Source organism: Chelon labrosus (genome assembly GCF_963514085.1).
Source record: "Chelon labrosus genome assembly, chromosome: 20".
Taxonomy (NCBI): domain Eukaryota; kingdom Metazoa; phylum Chordata; class Actinopteri; order Mugiliformes; family Mugilidae; genus Chelon; species Chelon labrosus.
This window is the reverse complement of record NC_140353.1, coordinates 12,906,330-12,925,424: the sequence shown is the minus strand read 5'-3', so window position 1 is coordinate 12,925,424 and position 19,095 is coordinate 12,906,330. Positions and strand designations below refer to the sequence as shown.

Genomic DNA, 19,095 nt, shown 5'->3' with positions numbered 1-19,095 from the left:
TTTATAGCTCACCATTCCAAGACCCTCGTCCAAACTCTCATCACCTCAAGCTTAGCTGTTGTGTCATACAGTAAACTTTTTACTGATTAGGGACTCTTCATTAAAGTGAGACATTATACATCAAGGTACATTTATTTTTCTTATTCCTGTTATTAATTAAATACATACTGTAAGTGCAAATAGTTAAAGAGTCCAGGGTCTAAAGAACTACAGAGTATAGTTGAACATAGTACAAAGTTGGACAGTTATTCAAACAAGCTAAATATCACCAGATACTCCTTGTCTTCATAGTAGTTGTACAACAGTACCTAAACATGAGCGTGTGTATTGTTCCTTATGGTTATACAAAAGCAAAAACCCTACAATTACCACATCTAAGACGCATATTAAATCATTTTGTGCTTGGAAACACCAAAAGGAAATCGTTTTTGATATTTATATATATTGACATATACTGAGAGAAGCCCCATCTGCTAACTCAGAAACATGAAGCAGTATTTAACATCGGCAGCAGAGCACGCCTGAGGGCATTCAGCCTTTTTGTGCCAAACCGTACAGTTTGTTGTAAAGCACTGCAAAGCAAAGATGTAGCGTGACTTAAAAACTGCACAAAAGATATCAAATATTATTTACCCAAGGCTCGACTTCATGCACTTTATAATAAGCAACACAAAAAAAGTTTCTTTTTTTGTCTTTGAGTTGTGTACTTGTCTACCTAGAAACAGGATTATGTACGTACGTGTGACTTGTGTGTGTTAGTGATTTAGACTGCTATAGACAGGGTGAAGGCTTCTCCAGTGGATGCTTTTAGAGAACACCAAGATGACATAGCACTACGCCCCACAGATGACGAGCAGGTACTTCAACAGTGATCCTGACTCTGAGCTGGACTGGACTGTCAGCTTCTCGGTCAGAGACAGGTCTACTCCTCCTTCCTCTTGGCTCCAGGGATCTTTGCCTGGATCCTGGACAAAGAAAACAGACTTTAGATTAAGTTGCGCTTGTTGTTCAAATCCATTTTTAGGTTAGGCTATTGTCTCTTTTTATGGGAGTCCATAAAACCAACAGGTCAGGTTTGACTAAAATTGGCAAACTCACTGTAATCTGCACATATTAGAACTACTTTGAAACTTGGAGAGACAGATCTTCACTTGTGGTCTGTTGTCTTTATTTTAAATAGGCTTGCAAATAAAAGTCTGTTCAGTGAGTCAGTTTCCAAACACAGATACAGGGAAGCTGCCGAGTACAACTACACTAATTCTCTTTCAGTTTCTTGTAAGAGACAAAAAAAAAAATGGCACCCAGATATAATTTAATCAGATCAGTAGCCACAAGATACTGCAATGAATGAAATCACTTACTTCCCCACCACAGAGTTGACGTGGGTCCGTATTAGTCCCACGTACTGATCAATCTGTGCCTGAAAAGAGAAGGAAAATGTTCGAATGCTTCTCTTCCAAACCCGGCTTGACTTGAGTTTTTTGTGAAATTCCTACCTGATGTTTCTCATAGACCACAGGCATAGTGAACATGGAGACCACAGCTGCAGGGGTACAGAAACAGTCACGGTTAATATTTAAGTATTCTGACTTGGAAGTGGGAATATGTTCAAACAAGAACACGTTTCTGTCGGCAGGGGCTTATCTTGGGTACACTGGAAAAGTAAACAGATACTGTACCGCAGTGTAGTAAACATGACTAGTAAATACATTTGGCTCTGGCTTTAAGTTTTAAGGACATGCTCTACTCTTGCTTAATGTCACATATGATTGAATTGTGTGTTTTCTGATTAGGAAGATTACTGAGCTGCTGACTAAAGCTCAAAGGCAGGAGTGTGCCCGTGAGGCAACAGCAGTGCTTGTTGGACATTTGTTGCCGATCTAACCGTCTGGAGGAGCTCACCTAGGATGAGGAGTGTCAGGCCGTTGAAGAGAGCGCCCACATAGGTCAGCAGCCACATCAGAACAGCAAACTGAAACACAGCGTGGTTGGGGTTTGAGCCGACTGACATATCTTGTCAAAGGTGCTAAAGGGAAACAGTGATGGAATTTAAATACGAGGCAAACCTTCAAAGAGTCGATCAGATCTTGTACGAGGAACAGCCTGCGGAGCTCCTTCATACAGGTGTTGGAGTAGAGCAGGATTTTGTCAGCATATTTACTAATCTGGTCCTGAGACAGAGCGATCTCCACCTCCAGGTAGGCTCTGGTGACAAACAGAAAGAACTGATGAACGTGCACACCCTTCAGAAGATAAACGTCACAGACCTTTTTAATTAAATCCACTCTCTTTATTCATTCCTTTTCTATTTGACTCACTTGAAAGGATGTCCCTCATCGGTCTTCTGCACAGCTTGCAGCACGGACTTGTAGATCCTGAAGCTGATGGTGGCAGAGAGGGCTGCCAGGGCTAAGTAGGCTCCGACGCTGACCACGCTGAACTGGGTCAGGGAGAAGAGGAGCAGAAGCACGCTGCTGAACACGGCCCCTGACTGCTTCACATTCCTCCAGTAGAGCAGGTCGATCGCTGAGGGGGGGGAGGACAGAACAAGGACAAACCAGGTTAGGGCTCATCAGTAGCAGGACCTGGGATCTCACTCTGAATCACGCTGGAGCATCCTTGGTCGTATCCCTTTCAAAGTGGATTAGGCTGCTGTGCTCTACACACACACCACACATTTGGGTCAAATTACTGGAAGCTGTTCACAACCCAGAGTCCTCAGAGAGCTCCAGCTGTCACATGGTCCTGTTTTAACCCAGCTTCCTAACCTAGCTTTTCATTAGGTTAGAGCTAGCGGTGAAGGTGTCTTAGTGATGGTTACTCACATCTGTATATATATATAGAAAAAGAGAGAGTGAGTGACCTCTGCAGAATCTAACTTATGGAACATTCAGTGTTGCGACAGTATTTACATCTGCTTATCGTCAGGAGCACCTGCTGTGGTCCCATACGTATACAAACGTACACACAGACCGCCACATTACCCCAAAGCTACACCTGCAGCGTCCGCTCACTGCAGAATTAATGATTGACCTGTGGCTCTCTGAAAGCAGCAGCAGAAATAGAAGCGCTATCAGCAGTTCACAGATAATGGCTCAATGTGACCTGGCCGGACAAGCAGCTCCGCTCAGTTGCTGAAGGATGACGATGCATCAGTATCTCAATAATGCAGTGAAGCACCACGATTCCTCTGAAGCGCGTGGAGAAACATTAGGAATATACATCAGAGTCATTCAAAGACAGTCAGGCATCCTGCTACACTATTAGTTTTTTTTCTTTCTGGGTGGCGGGGCTTGTAATGGAAAGCCACTACCAAGTATGAAAGAGAAGTGATAACTAAGGCTTAGCCCAGTGTACCATTACAGCTTCACTGGCTGACATGGTCCTCTGCTGGCAAGTCGTCTGTGTCGACTGGAAACACGGGCCTGTTTCCATGAGAACTGTCGGCTGCTTGTTTCACCTCTGCTGAACCAGCTAACGGTGCGGCTGCATCAGTTGGTGCCAACGCCAGGAAATCCTTAATGTCGCATTACAAGCGGCGCTGGTACGTAATGTAAAGCTCTGTGCACAGTGGAGACAAAGGAGAGAGAATTGTAACTGAAGCCCCTTGGGTACCTTACTCTTCCTCTAAGCTGTCCGCCTGCCTGCCTGCCTGCTCTAATTTTAGCCGTGGAGCTGTGAGCAGCATAGTGATGACGGCCATCTTTACTCTCCACTAAAAAGGCGTCTGTGGATGCCAAAAAGGCAGGCTAAACCTGGATGGTGAAAGAACAGTCATTGTGACTAAGTGAATCTCAGCCCCCCACACAGCAACACTGTAAAACAGCACTTGCAATATTGCGTCTTGTCAGTAACCAACAGTGAACTGAGGTACATTTCTGCCCACACCGCCGCTATCAAATCAGACTCAATCAGTGTCGATAGGATCCATGTGCAGCAGCTGCTGTGCATGCACCACTCCCCACAGAAGCCATTGTTGCTGGCGACACTGACAAACTCCATGTGACTGCTGATATGAATGGAGATGCTCTCACACACACACACACACACACACACACACAGAGACAGGCGCAGGTAGCACAGACAGCAGCTGTAACGACAGACGCGTCGCCAACAGACAGGTCTCCCAGAGAGACAGGTGTCGACAGCGACCTTGTGACGTGCTGCACAGACTGAAAAGCTTTAGCTTGCAGTAGAAGCGTGTACTGACCTGCGGCTCCCATGGCTGAACAGGGAAAGAGGCAGCTGCTTTATCCACGGACAAAAGGAGAGCACTGAAAGGGGAGTCCCCCTGCATGGGAGGGGAGGGGCCACAGACACGCCAGCGAATCAGCTTTCGCCTGAGCAAGGGGACTGATGGATGGGAGGGAGGGAGGGAGGGAGGGGACGTGTATGGGGTGCGGTTGCCAAAGAACCACATTGCAATCCGGCACACACACACACTAACACAAACACACACACTCTTCCTCTTTCTTCAGGCTTTTAAGCGAAGCCCCGCTGACATGAAGCGGCGACTAAAATAACATTCAGCGTATCAGAATGAAGGCTTTTAATGTGTAAAGATGGCATCACATGACCTCCGTGTCTAAACATAACTGCTGTAACGCCGGACGTTAATAAACCGGGCTGACCGCGGCCGCTGCTCTATTAAAACGCTTTTTGCGGCGAGGATCTGCCGAGCACCTGCCTGATGCAGTTACCATGGCTACCATGCTCCATTTTCTCCCCCGCCACTCACTGGGAGATGGAGAGAAGGAGGAAAGGAGGGGCCGAAGAAAGAGAAAGGGAGGGAGGGGAAAAAAAGAGCGCTCCTTTGGGAACAGAGAGAGATTCATTTGCTCTGAATCTGGGCAATCAGGGGCGCATAGTGTGTCCTCACACCCCCCCCCCGACACATTAAGACAGCCACTCCCTTTATTGTGGAGCACAAAAGGACAATGGCAGGTTTAACAAGAGGTCTGGTGTTGACAGGTCTGTGATGACAAATGTGGAAAAAGGGCGTGTAGAAGGCTTAACATTCACATTAAAAGCACATTTCTAGATTCAATTTGATCAAAAGTAGAAAAAAAAAACGTGGCTTTTCTCATAGATGAGGATGTATATAAGCCTGTCGAGCTTAAGCTCCATGTTACATAATGCACTGAATGGAGAAAAACCAAGGTACCAACCAAGAGAATAATCTCAACACCACAGGTGAGGCCTTTCACCAGGTCTGAAGTCCCAAACACAACAGTGAACACAGGATGTTGAATCAAAGCTCAAAAGGAAGTGGTCCTGGCTGAGCCCAGTCTGTCCCAAGACTCTGATATTCAACACACACACTGAGCAAAAAAACCAGAGCAAAGTATTACATCAGTGACAATGATATGATTTCCCATCCCCCCTTTTTGGTAGTGGAACTAGTTTAGCCTGACCTCATTAAATCACTGAAGACGTACTCATGGCCTCAAACAAGCTATCAGCCAGACCCAGACAACATGCTGCTGATAGTCCTTCACAGCTAGAGTCAGGGTTTGGATCGTAGGGACTGCAAATTGGATTCAAAATATGTTTTTTTAGATGATGGTTACTTAATTTATAGTGATGTGTAGATAATAAAATTAGACAAGTTACCAACAATAGCACTGCCATGTTTCAACTTATCAACATTGTGTATTTATAACGCTGGACCACGCTTTCAGACGATATCAGTCAAAGTATCTGAAAAGCTGGATCAAAATCACCATAAGTGAGCTAATCACGCAAGATCATTTAAAAGAATATTTAACTTTGTGAATTATCCAAAAGTTTCATTGCTTCAGCCACGTAACGAGCCTCCCTTAAAAGTTATATATACACACGCTACAGTCGTGTTTAAGCTACAGCATGTTCATATATTTGAAAGATAATAGATAAAACACGTTTTTGCTGGCTCTATACATGATATGTAAGAATTATGTTTGTTCCTCCTTTAATTATCTGCATGATTTACTGGTATTACTTTACCTGACGACAAGATACACAAATTCACAGCCACTAGCCAGATGTACACCTTGGATAATATAAAATTGGACCTACAACCTATAAACTATAAACTATAGCTGTTGTGAGTCATACTGAGTCCTATAAGTGTGATTTATTTTCAATCACGTATCCATGACTCAGTGTTGGATAAAGCCTGCATCATAGTTCGATCACTCCTGAGTCTGTAATGCGATGAGAATGACTTAACAAAAATGCCTACAGCTTCGTGGTGATGCACAGGAATTCAAGAGCAGAAAATAAATCAGCTCAGTTTCATCTTTTGCTTTGCTGACTGGAATAATTTGATGCGTCCTGTGAGCTTCAGACAGATCTCATCAGATCACATTGCACAGTCTGACGAATTCTTTTAAGCCAGACCGAATGGATAATGACTCAGCAGAATAATGACAAATGTGTTTTTTTGTTTTGGTTATAAAACTACGCAACCAAAATCAGATACTCTTATGGTGTCCGTCTGAACAGACAATCACATTTTCACTCGCTTAGCCAAACCTAAAAACACGGCAGATGATAAATGATAAACCGTGTGGAGGAAGGGACGCCATTTTCTCTCTCGTCCCCTTTCACAAGCCCTCCGTGAAAACAGACAGACTGCCGGAGGATGCTCCTCTTCGGCCGAGTCTCTGCAAGGTGCCATGGCAGCCAAGGAGATGGGGCTGATGTAATCGCTATGGGTGTGCCCCTGGTTACCATAGAGACAGTCTTGTCAGTGCTGTCCGGATGCTCTGGCTGCCTCGTTACACAAATGCAGAGAACGCGGCATATAAAAGCAGCTCCCCTTGTACAGTTACAAAGTGGGGAGGGTGATAACAATGACACGCCTTAGTCCGTAACTCTGGCATCTAATATTAACATGCAGCAAAACAGATGGCTCTCAGCATGCTGGCGTGTATACACTGATTTTCCAAAACACCCGCCAGCGTCTCTCACCCCCCTCACCTCATCGTTGTTGTTTTTTTTTTTCTTCAGATGGACACATGAAGCAGAAAGGAGCCGTCACAAGGGCGTGCCCATGTGAAAAGAGGCCCTGTTAACATGCACTTTTTGATTCCCCCCAACAAAGGCTACGATATGACGAATGTGCACATGCAAAGCGCTCTAGACTACACGCTCACAGTGTGGTGAATATTTAACCTACATGCAGACAGTCCATCCCTCACAGCCACAAAACACAGACAATTGATGAGTAAATCACAGTTAAACACGTCAGTACCCTGGCCCTTCCAGCTGCTCCAGGAGCTTTCCTTCTTGGTCACGTCTGCAGTGGCCTGCATGCTGGTGATCAGTTATGTCCCTGTTCTCTCTCTCCCTTTCTCTTTATGGTCTCCGTTTTCTTCTTTGTCTCCCTCTTCGGCAGCACAGACTCACTCACTCATCCCAGAAAGGCATGAATGGTCGAAAAAAAAAGGATGCGGGAGAAAGGCTGAGATGACAGAGAGGGAGGAAGGGAGGGAGGGAGGAAAGGTTTCCAAGGTGCTGCCGGCTCGCGGAGCACAAAGACTGATGCTGTGGAGCAGCGCTGACTAGAACAGAAGGAGCAGGGAAAGTGCGTATGTGTATGTCTGTGTGCTGGGGGAGGGAGGAGCGGGGGGGGGAGGGGGGCAAATTGTAAACACCACAGTTTCTGCAGTAGCAAACCATCCATGCAATGAGCCTTGGGTGAGGGTGGGTAACGAAGGTTTTTTCTTAAAAGGGAAGGTACGCTAGCTTTCACAATAAAAGCCCAGACAGAGCCTCAGACTAATAGAGGGGCTACAAGCGATGGTAGGATTATTCTAAATACAGTTTGATGAGACATCTAAGCTGATGGATGTCATATTTTTTTTAATGTAGCAACATATTTATTGATGAAATTTGTGATAGACCAATAAATGTGGTTTGTACCACAAGCTGTACTGTGTAGCCTAAAAAAATGAATTTCATAGTCTGATGTCATGTTGCAAACCAGACAGGAAACAGTAGCAGTAGTTGTTTTGAAAGGCTTAAAATGGCTGGACTTCATCCCATGTTACAGATACAACATGGTGAATAACCATCTGTTCTTAATTTACACATAATAATGTTCAAGATTGTAGCCAGAGATTCAATAGCTATTGAAGTGCTTGGTCTTAATTATTCATACTGAGAGACGCCGTGCATTACAGCACAATGCTCCTTGTTTAGTACCTTCAGGATGAGTTTGTGCTTTGTGATTTCCTCCTGTGAATGCATAAGTAATGCAAGTAGAGCTACAAGAGAAATAGGACTGAAAAGGCAAAGCAAGGATGTCTGGAGAGGCAAGAGAAACAGCACAGTCACTGTGGTGTCAGCACTGAGCAGGAAACAATTCCCTAATAGTTTGGGGGATAATGTCCTTTTTCAATCAATTCAAATCTATGAGTCCTGTCCCTTCTGTCCCCCCCCTGGAGACAGCCACACCTCACACCTTCTGCTCAATGCAGCCTTGAAAGCCCTCGATGCCAATACCTACCAAGGAAGGAAAAAAATAAAAATAAATCTAATTTATCTGAACCAGGCTGAACATGCTCCCCCATCACTGTTGCTATGGCAACTGAGGAGGCGCAGAGCACTGACTGATGAAAACAATATCCGCCGGTCTTCAGCAGAGCTGCGATGACAAATAAAAGGTCCGCTGCACCCTCTAGTGGAGGGAAAAAAGTACACGTGACCCGCTTTTTAGCATTTCCAGAACCTTCTCAGTCTGAGTAAACAAAACAAGATCACTGTTTACAGATGGCAGCCAGTGGCGTAAATGAACGTTTCAGATATGTAACTATTTACCTTATTTAAATCTACGAGAAACCTTATCTTTAGAAGCCACAGAAATGACAATTTCAGACGTGCGTTGTTTTGCACTAGAAATATGTGCAATTTAAGAGCGAGCCTTCAAAGCTTTTAACCAGGAGTGTGTCCCAGTTTTGACATAACAGGATTATGTAAACCCAGTGTTTACAGTGACAGAGAGAGATCAGACAATAGAAGTCAAAAATCCATGCCAACATCAAATGTGCCACTGAAAGGGCATTAACTGCGTCTGGCATGTCTGGCTCATCTATTAACGCAGGATGTTGAAGACTGATGTAAGACGCCAGACGCCGTCAAGATGTCCAACATTTACAGTTTTAGAATTTGTGCTGTTTACAGGCAAGACAGTGTAGCTGTTGAGTTTCAGTCGTCATGCCGTCACCATGAATGTGATTGAACGCATCCTTTTTTTCTGCTTTTTTTTTTTTTTTTTTCTCAAATACGCCACCAGGGGGAAGCAGATGTGGGGGAAAGCACAACACAAGCACTCCCCGCCCACCCACTCCTGGTACAGAGATACACACTCATCAGTAGAACGTCCCGTCTCTTTCCCAGCAGCGCCTTTTATTTCCCGGCCTTGTCAATAAAACGACACAGAAGCGCACAATGCAGGTGGCTTCCAGGAGGTAGACAATAACATGTAGTGGATGAGTGAATTAAAAATAACCCTCCAAACACAGCACTGTTTGATCCGCAAGCTGACAGTTATTATTTCTGCAAAGCCTATATTCATAATAGTGACTGATAAGCCGAGTAGAAACAACTGCAACGGTGAAAAGATTAAGTTTTGCGAAGTCTCCCACAAATAGACATGGTGCTGCTTTCCTGAGTAAATGGAGACTTTGTGTTACTGAGACAAATCTGAATAGAAAATGGATAAATGAGAAAAATCAAGAATTTAAGGACTAACCTTTTTGTTTATTAAAGCCCTCCATGAAGACTGGCACAGCAGGTTTCCCTAGGTCTCCTCTGCCCTCGTTGGTGAGCTTGTGCATGTCATCTTGGTGGGGCTTTTCTGATCGCACCTCTGGGGGCACAGCAGCAGTCGGGGGCTTGGGCTTGCTGGTGCGATCCTCCTCCGTTTTCACTGGGTTCTTGACCTTTTCTGTGACCAGAGGCTCAGACGGCACCGTCTCGGTGGTACTGCGGGCCGAGACGTTGCTGGGAACCAGGGGAGAGGGAGGCCTGACTCCGTGCGTGGGGCCACTGAAGCCCTGCTCTCTCTTAGGGCTTTCTTCAGATGCAGACTCAATGAAGAGATCACTGTCAAGCTCAGCCTCTCTCTCTTCTCTCAGTATGCTGTAGGCTGTGGGTGGAGCATGGCTGCCAGCAAGGCCAAAACCACCCTTGGCGACTGGGGGATTGTCAAAGGGGTTGTTAGGCTGGCTGAAAGTGCCCTTGCTTTTAGGCGGCTGGGCAAATGGGTTGCTACTGGCCTTGGGAGGCTCCTCAGACACCAACTCGATTTCTGAGTCTCCAGACTCTGCGCTGCTGCCATCATGCTCCCTGCTGCCGGCCTTTGTGCCTGGACTGCTTTTGGAAGCAGCAGGCTTCGCCGTTTCAGTCTTGAACGTGTCACCGGAGGGGAATTCTTTTTCTGCTCACAAAGACATGCAGAAAAAAAAAGTGGGAATTAGTGTCTTCATTCACATTACAAATCCACAGTGTGTGCACACACATAACTTAAAGCTAGATTATATAACTTTGGAAAGAAGAAACAACACCGACTTCCTCTGGCAAATAAAATGTTGAATTCCTCAGCAATAAATTGGTCATGTGTACTTTTGCTACATTTTAGTATTTTTTCATTAAAGTAATGTTTAAGCTAGTAGTTACGTACAGTTATGTAGTCTCACTTTAAAGACATGCCATGAAATAATAGGACATTAGGGGGGTATTAGGCAGCTGTACCTTACTTGGCAATTCATTGTGCACAACAAACATTAGTTAAAGGTTACATTTGTATGGTATTTAATTGTCTTGATTACATTTTCACATGGTTAATTTATCTATGAACAGTTTCTTAAGAAAAAAAATACTAAACTATGTGATACCATCGAAGAGATTCTTTATTACTCAGTCCGATGTGATAGGTGTTTGTGTGCGTGTCTGCGCTGTGCCTACGTGTTGGCGAAGCATTGGGAGTGGAAGCAGGGCTGTCGTCCTCCGGCTCCGACAGTGTCACCGTGGGAACCCCCTGTAAGCCCACACTGAGGACGCTTTCACGCTCAGACACACTGACGGGAGCGGGTTGTTGCTGCGGTTCAGCTTTAGCAGGCGGGGGCTGAGACTCGGTCAAGGTGATCTTCACCGGGCTGGCCGTCTGTGGGGTGCCACCCAGGTTTCGGTAGGAACGGTAGTCTGTCAGCTCCTCATCAGATGGCTCCTCCACATATGGGAACGAGTGGGAACCCAGTGCTGGACCCAGATTTTCTTCTTCTTCTTCCTCTTCGTCATCCTCATATCTACCAGGGCTTTTATCTATGTAGCTTCCCAGTGAGTCATGACCACTTGAGCCTTTATCCTCCAAGCTGTGCAGAGCTCCTTGCTGCTGGTCCTGGCGTTCATCCCCATGGCTGATATCCATGTAGTTGTAGGATTCTGTCTTCTCTGAGCCCAGCAGAGACTTTGGCATGTCATCAACTACGCTGGAACTCATCTTGGTGCTGGAGCTGAAGCTGTAAGTCTCACTTGAGAACTGATCCAGGCCAGAGGAGTGATTGGAGGGCTTCAGGTCGTCCGACAGGTAGGAGGATTCCCGGCCTGATGTGAAGCTCTGATTGGACAGCAGGGAAGTGTACACATCACCATCATCATTCATTGGCTTCCTAAACAGGCCAGACGTGGGATCATCTAGAAAAGACAGAGACAAACGTAGGTAAGAAATAATGACGGTAACCTCTGTATCTCACGGCTGAATCAAACCAGGCTGTGCCTGAGCAGTCTGATTAATGAAAACATCCAGTTAAACAAGGCTATGCTTCAGCTGGTGCTGCTGTCAAGAAGAGGGGCTGTGGCTGTGTGAGAGCAGCACAGTCAGACTGGGTGACTGGCTGTGTAGATCATTGAGGATGCAGTAACAGAGGGTACTTGTACCCGCTTAGGGACAAAGGGGGATTGTTCAGACCCCCCCAAAAAAAAACAAAGTCCCACAACCAATGTCTGTTCCAAATCAGGAGACTAAAGGGCTGCATGTAGTCACATCTCTGCTCACTAATGCATCATCTCACCCAAATAAATACATAAATATATATATACACACACATACACACATACACACATACACATAAAATCTGAACATAAACAGTATTTCCAATCCAGCAATTTAATTCAAAATTGACCAGGATGGTTGGTGTTTATCTGTGTGAGGCTATGAAATGTCACAGAATGTCTCACTAAATAATTTCTTGCAGTGCTACAGGGAAAAAACAGGAAGAGATTGAGTTGTTGTGGACGTTAGAGCGTTAAAAGATAAGATCAAATCAAAAGTCAAGGTCAAGATAAATATTGTTGATTTTATGTCGAACTTCCGGTCTGAGTCATGCAGCTCCACCAGTAAACATGGATTGAGTCATGTTTATATTTAAAACAATAAACACCAGTACTCACAGTACCCACACACGACCACTGACTACATGAAATATAATGTTTATATTTTTGTTGCGTTGTGTACAAGTCAGAGTTTACACTTCAGCAATCTGAGCTCATACTCAAGCTCTCCAACCCTGCTGCTCTCAGGGCAGCGGTGGTGCTATAAATAGGTCGTGTCCAGCTGCCGGGCTGGATGAGGGGGGAAAAGATTTAAAATAGCAGCCTTAGGGTTAACTCTGAAGGATGCAGACTGACTGACAGAAGATACAACAGGTCAGGACGTCCCGTTCCCTCCCTTCGCTTCCTCTAAAAGGCTTCACCACCCTTTCCCTTCTGCTGTCCTTCGAATCGCTGCTTCCTCAGTCATTAACAATACATCATACTGCAGCACAGAGGCATGAACCCAACACACCCATGCTTGGATGCAACTGGAGGGTTGATGTGACATAGAAGAAAAGCAAAGCACGCCGAGAGATTTTTCAGCTTCAGGTTAGTTTGTATTAAAATGGCTAAAATGTCTTGTAGAGCAACATCTGAACGACCCATTCAGTGCAGTGACATGAATGCCCTTGATGTACTGCTAAAGTGACCCAAAGAATAATCCTCTTAGTTTACTACCATATAGGTCCGATCAGCCATCACCCTGGCAACACCATCATAATCTGACACTCACTGATTCACTGTACAAATAAATACTGTGCGGTGGGAAGCACTCAAAGCCGGTACAAACTGTGAAGAGAGGTGATCCCTGGACCTATGAACTGCTAGTAATCCGGATGACTGTAGGCAAAAACCCCCTCTCTTTATCAAACCCTTCCATTGAACAGCATAGATAAACATACCAGCAGTTGCAGAAGGCATCCGCAACAATTAAAGAGACTAGATGCTTGTGTTTAACTGCTGCTTGACAAACTTGGTGGAGACCGAGGGCATTTTGAATCTGCTGATATGGCATAACACCCAGACACTGGAAAAACCCTCATGGCTGAAACAAGTGTTCCACTGCAGTCAGATGGGATTGGACGTGACAACAGAGGAATTCACAGCTCATACTGTGGCCACACAACAAAATCATGTCACTGAAAGGACGCCGTAGTAGTTAAATAAATAAGTCCCGGTGGTTGTGCTGTGAAGGGGCAGTCCTTTTGTTGTCCTCTGTGCAGCCAGTGCAGCCCTGAAACTAATTCAGCCTGACAATCTGTGCTAAGCCAAGGCATGGGCTCCTAATTATCAGGCAAAAACATGTGAGCACAGACAATATCAAAAGGGCCGCAGTTGCAGAATGAATACATTAACGCTGAAAAATTAAGGGTTTACTGAGCAGCGTTTTCCCCTACAAAGAAACTGACCCACTACAGCTACTGCATGTGGAATAAAGCAAAGAATCAACGTGAATGACATAAATTGATGAAGAAGAAAGATAAGTAACAACATAGTTTCTCCAAAACTGCGCTTGCAATTGTCAGAAACATTATGCTATCTCAATTCTTGCAGCCGGGAGATCAGTGGAGAGACGGAAGAGATGCTGCTGCTTTTATAATCCAACACAACAACAAGCCAGACTAACGTTCAAAGGGACAATCTGTCAGTCTGCGCCATCCGAGCGTACGCCATCATTAGTCCCGGACAGCTTTTCCTTTAAGCATCTGTGACTCCGCGGCCCTGTAACGATTCCATTACTCCATCCATGACCCTCTCAACTGTGGTGTTGCCTTTCAGGAGATCTCTTTCACAACGTGACCTTGTGGAAACCAATCCATCGAGAAGTATACTGTGCTCTTCTTTCAAAGACATCTGTGCCTTCAATAGTAAATAACATGCTTATTATAATAGATATGAATTGTTCTTTTTAGTAGGAGCTGTGCTATAGCTTATAAGATATTACAAAGCATTAAACTAGTTAGTTACTAAAAAAACAAATTGTCAGTATCAATAAATTGAATCTCATAAAGAAAGTTAGGTGTTTGCTTTTTATTTCTAATCAGGACAACAGAACTTGATTCACTTCAACTTTTAATGGTCCCTGCCCTTGAAAGCTTTTCTTGTGACGTTTATGCTTGTAATGTATTGATTACAATATCCTTGACTGAACAAACACATGAATACCAGTCACTAACTCTCCCACTTTAATGTCGGTATAAAAAAAGAAGAAAATGGAGAGCACAAAGACGGCCTGCACTGAGAGCTGAGCTACAGCAAAACTACTAGCCGAGGTCGATATGAGAACAGCTGTGCCGAGGGATTCAAGTGCTCTGCTGCATTGATCCAAGACAATGAGGACATACAATTACCTTAAGAAACGTTCGCGTATCTAGCATTCTTAAAAAAAAAATCACTGAAGGCCACACAGACCAACTGTTATTGTTCCAGCAGCCTTTGTCAAAGGCAAATCAATCTAGAGACGGTTTAAATAAAAGCTAATCTGTCCCTATTCAGATTGAAGAAGCCGTGGTATGTAGCGTACCTGTGTTCTACTGTATTGATCGTATTTTTCTTGCTTGGATCGAGCTCTATGGATGCATGGAGAGGATGTAGGAGGATCCAGACTGCAAGCTGTCTGCTCCGGGTCAAGGCTGTCAATGTGGATTGACTTTGAACTGGTAAGTCACTTTCACTGTATACAGACAGAATTTGGCACTAAAGAGCAACGAAAGTCTACAGTAACCTCCACAAAAAATTTTGATGCACTCCCCTATTTGTAAGTGCCTCTGCTGAGCCCTAATCCCATGAGCAGTGTTGTTCTACTCGGCTCAGGGATTACTCTGTGCCCACATGCTAGAGAGCAGGACTGAGACAGCAGGATTGCAGACATGGCATAATGTTGCACATGCTGGGCTTTTAATTGTTTTCTGAGTGAACACACGAGATCAAAAGACACTAGAGTTGATGACTTATTGTCATAGCAGTGTTATGTTAATATCCCCTGTAGCTTTTGGGCTTGGTTTGGTTTTATCTGTCCTAATTTTAAGGTATCTTTAAAGGACGGTGCAGTTTGTTGTTCCAGTTTTTCCCCAACAGTCTGGCCATTTGAACTATCGGCCTTCTGCTCACAGCCTTGCCTCTTTTGCCATTAAGCTACCCCGCTCCCTCCCCTGTGTTATCTTGCATCTTTATCATGTTGGCAGAAAAGACCTAGCACCGCTTGCCCCTCTGGGAACAGCTCTCACCAGCTAAAGGCACAAATGCACTGCGCTGGCTCATGCAGTCCGGCAGAGTCCACTAAGTGCTTTCTCTGTCTGAGAGATATAGAAAAAAAGACCCAGGCTGACATTTGCTGTCTCATCCTTGTCTCTGATGATATGCTGAAACGGAGAAAGACTCGAGTCTAATCCACCTATCAAGCAGTGGATTGTGTGAGGAGGTTTCTCATGACTGAAGCACTTTGTCAGGACACGATAAAGCACCAAACAGCAGTTATAAGAGGGTTTGTTGAAAAAAAAAAAAAGGAAAGATGCCAAAATGCACTGCCGCTGTTTGTGTACAATATGCACTTAATTGTTTTTTTCTTCTAGAGAGCAGAGGATGGCTATTAAACGCACCATCTGCTAAAAACAAACTGGGCTGTGGTGTTTTCACAGCACATCAGAGCCGGTCATGATGCAGCAGTATCTTCCACAACATTATTTTTTTTTTTCATGCCTCTCAAAACTGTCATTGGACGGGAAACTTCTGAAGATGAAAGAGGCTGTACTGTACTGTCCTGTCTGTGATCCCAGGATAAAGTTCTGTCCCAAGGTAATTTAATACAGCTGAAATCAGCACTATCAGGGCCTTGTGGGTAGATTACTGTTGTGAACAAGATTTAGGACAGACATGGATCGATTACTTAGAGAGGCAATTCTAGACATCTAGAGGGGATACAGTTCTGCAGTTCATTCTGGTCAGAGGCCAAGCTTCTTTTCTGGCCTCTTTGAAGAAAATAATCTTTAATTTTCCCAAACTTAGAGTAGAATATTGTCATTATCATCAACAAAGCAGAGAAGGAAAGTGTGAGTGAAGAGTTAAAGAGGATGCTGCTGGGAGTAAATGACACATATCAGATTAGACTGTAATATGTCTTGTTAAGAGCGTCCACACTGTCCTCCAAGATGTGATGAGACCCACACTGTTCCCACCATCACTGGTACGGATTCAGCTGAGTGGGAGCATGAACAGACAGCAACTCTTTAATCTTTTAGGAACCAAAATAAAATCTGTGTGTGTATGTGTGTCTGTGTGCACCTACACACGTTTGTGCTTGTCTGGCACACTGTTATGAAAGCAGAGCATTTGCTTTCTTTACTTTTTCTAGAAAGGAAAGCCAAACAAGCCAGACAAGCCCATTCATAATTTCGGCTGTCTGCTTCAAGAAGAATCATTTTTAGCTTTTTGTGTGTGTGTGTTGTGCACATTTTTGTCTGGCTTTTGTCCCCTTTAATATTTAGTTTTAAATGCTCAAGTTCTAATTTCATGATCAGTTCTGTTCAAGAACAATTTATGTATTTGGTAATCCTGTTATACATAACAATATGACATTTTATTTGTGCCTGATTTGCAGTTGGTGAAATGAGAAAAGGCCTGAGCAGCGGAGACAAAAACTGGGCAGAGTTTTTTCTTTTTAAAAGCATAATCTCATGAATTTTTCAGTGAATTCGTGAATAAAAGTGCACAGCTCTAGTTTTGCACGCCAAGCGAATAGTGAGTGAGTTACTTTTGGATTAAAAATAGCAGCATGAGCGAGCTGTGCTGGGGAGAGTGCGAGACTTAAAACTGAGGTCTGAATTAAAAACAAAAACACACTTTTCCTAGAATCTAAAATGGATAAACCGACATGGCTTTAGGGGGTATAAAGATGTAGGCTTGTTCATTACACGTTTCAGGTTTAATGAAATGTTTTGGTGAAAAATCTGTCTCTGATGATAAAATTAAGGATAAGGCAGTCTGGTTAGGAATATGTCCACTCTGTCTTTCTTTCACCATAACAAAATGCAGGCATTTTATTTAAGATAGCCAACGTGTGGGAGCTTGTGCAGTAGTAATGCCAGTGATAGCTCACAGGCCATTCAGAGTTCAACAGGCCATTTCATAATGTCTTCTGCATCCCATCTGAATCCTCCCTACAGACCCCCAGTCTCAAAAGACCTGCGCAGGCAAACAGGAAAAGCAGAATGATGTTTCATAACTATCCGAGGATAAAAGCTAAGCAGCTAACCGTGTCTGACTGGGTTTTGTCTACCGTTATTTTGTCCAGCATCATTGTTGTGGCAGCTGATTTGCTATCACCCCGTGGAAGTTCCTTTGTTTTTGTGCTTTCAAGCCCAGAAGTTTTTAACTCGGCTGACAGACAGTTAGGCCGTCTGTCGTAATGCTAAATCTGTGACAAATGAACTCGGCTGCGTCTTACTCGGCGTATTTACACGCCAGTACGCGCGCGTCGTGTTCTCAATGTTTGCCTAAATCAAACCCGACGTCGCCGAAATGCTAAAATATTGAGATTTAGCCGAGATAAGTGCGGGCTTTACCTGTAGATGCAGTTTCCATAGCAACGGGAGGCCTTTTCCCGTCGTCCTGGAAAGGATGTAATTGTTGATCCAGGTCGCCCGCCGCGTCGCCGCCTCTCGGCTTAAATTCTTCGCGCAGCTCGTCGAACCGGGTCGGTGTGTTCCCGAAGAGGCCGTTCCTCTCGTAGTCGTCCCCGAACCACTTTCCTTCTGAGCCTAGCTCCTCACCGGGCTGAGCAGACATGCTTTTTCCTGTTGTCGGACAGAAGATACACAAGCCGCTAAGCTTCTTCTTCTTCTTCTTCTTATCTACCTTGTATGCCGGGTCTGCACCGTAGAATTAGCCGTGGCGCTGGGATGGGCGACAGAGGAAAAAAAAACACACACACCACAAAGCAGTTACTGGCCGGCGTCTGTCAACTGAGCGTGGGGTTTGTGGACGCCGCAGATGAAGCGGTGTAGTCGGTCGGGGAGCAGAGAGGAGTGAGCCTGATTGTTTTAGTTCACTGCTCCGGCGGTGACGTCATGACATCCGCGAGACGGACGGTTGGCACTTGTTTTGGGACGGAGTCAAACACGGAAACTGCATTTATGTTCAAATATTAAAACAAGTGTTTGACGTTAACGGGCCCAATGTCAAGAAAGAAGAGCAAAAATCGCTACAGTGATCCCCCCCCTACACACACACACAAATAAATAAAGCCGGACGCATGACTCAAGCGAGCGTAATTTAATGGCGTCATTTTCGTGACTGAATGTTTTAAACAGTAGCTAGTACTCCGAGTGTATTCTTGGGTAATGGCGTTCGTTTTTAAACCGTGCATTCCTTGGTTTTGTGAGAAATTATCCTGCCGTGTGGCGCCCTCGACTGGCGGCTCAGTGTATGAACACGGCCTCAAAAGTTTCAACCTCCCTCCCTCCTTAGCAACCAGACGCTTCTGCCTGGATACACACTGATGCCAAACATTGCTGAACTCAGATGGGCTGGAATCATGTCACTCGTCTTAGGAAACAGTGTTGAATATGTTAGCTGTGTAAAACAGAATTTAACATATTAATTTTTTGCCAATATTGGCATGTGTGGCGCTTAAATATTTACACAGTCTGCACTGAGCTAGCTAGGTGTTTAATGGCATAACTTTAGATGCTAGCATAGTTAGCATCATTGTGTCGCGACATTTAGTGGATGTACCTT

General features: G+C 44.6%; 1 protein-coding gene across 2 annotated transcripts; it reads right to left on the bottom strand.

The window, feature by feature from the left end:
• Window positions 1-128: 128 nt before the first annotated feature.
• On the bottom strand, window positions 129-18,378 carry rtn1a (reticulon 1a). Of its 2 annotated transcripts, XM_084569820.1 has the most exons (9): window positions 17,922-18,378; window positions 10,954-11,682; window positions 9,740-10,426; window positions 2,319-2,526; window positions 2,067-2,205; window positions 1,903-1,972; window positions 1,497-1,543; window positions 1,362-1,420; window positions 807-965 (listed from the first exon to the last, which is right to left on the bottom strand). In XM_084569820.1, exons 1-9 carry the CDS (start codon window positions 18,142-18,144, stop codon window positions 923-925), a joined length of 2,205 nt encoding a protein of 734 aa, XP_084425946.1. In that variant the 5' UTR covers window positions 18,145-18,378; the 3' UTR covers window positions 807-922. The 2 variants fall into 2 exon arrangements, with proteins under 2 accessions (XP_084425947.1, XP_084425946.1); XM_084569821.1 differs by lacking the exons at window positions 9,740-10,426; window positions 10,954-11,682; window positions 17,922-18,378 and adding an exon at window positions 4,211-4,280 and having other exon boundaries at window positions 129-965.
• Between the last annotated feature and the right edge of the window lie 717 nt (window positions 18,379-19,095).

Coding starts and splice junctions, on each gene's coding strand:
- rtn1a (XM_084569820.1), bottom strand. CDS start 18,144: ATGTCTGCTCAGCCCGGTGAGGAGCTAGGCTCAGAAGGAAAGTGGTTC. Junction 1,973..2,066: donor ATCTGATCGACTCTTTGAAG/GTTTGCCTCGTA, acceptor GCTGTGTTTCAG/TTTGCTGTTCTGATGTGGCT. Junction 1,421..1,496: donor TGGTCTATGAGAAACATCAG/GTAGGAATTTCA, acceptor TTCTCTTTTCAG/GCACAGATTGATCAGTACGT.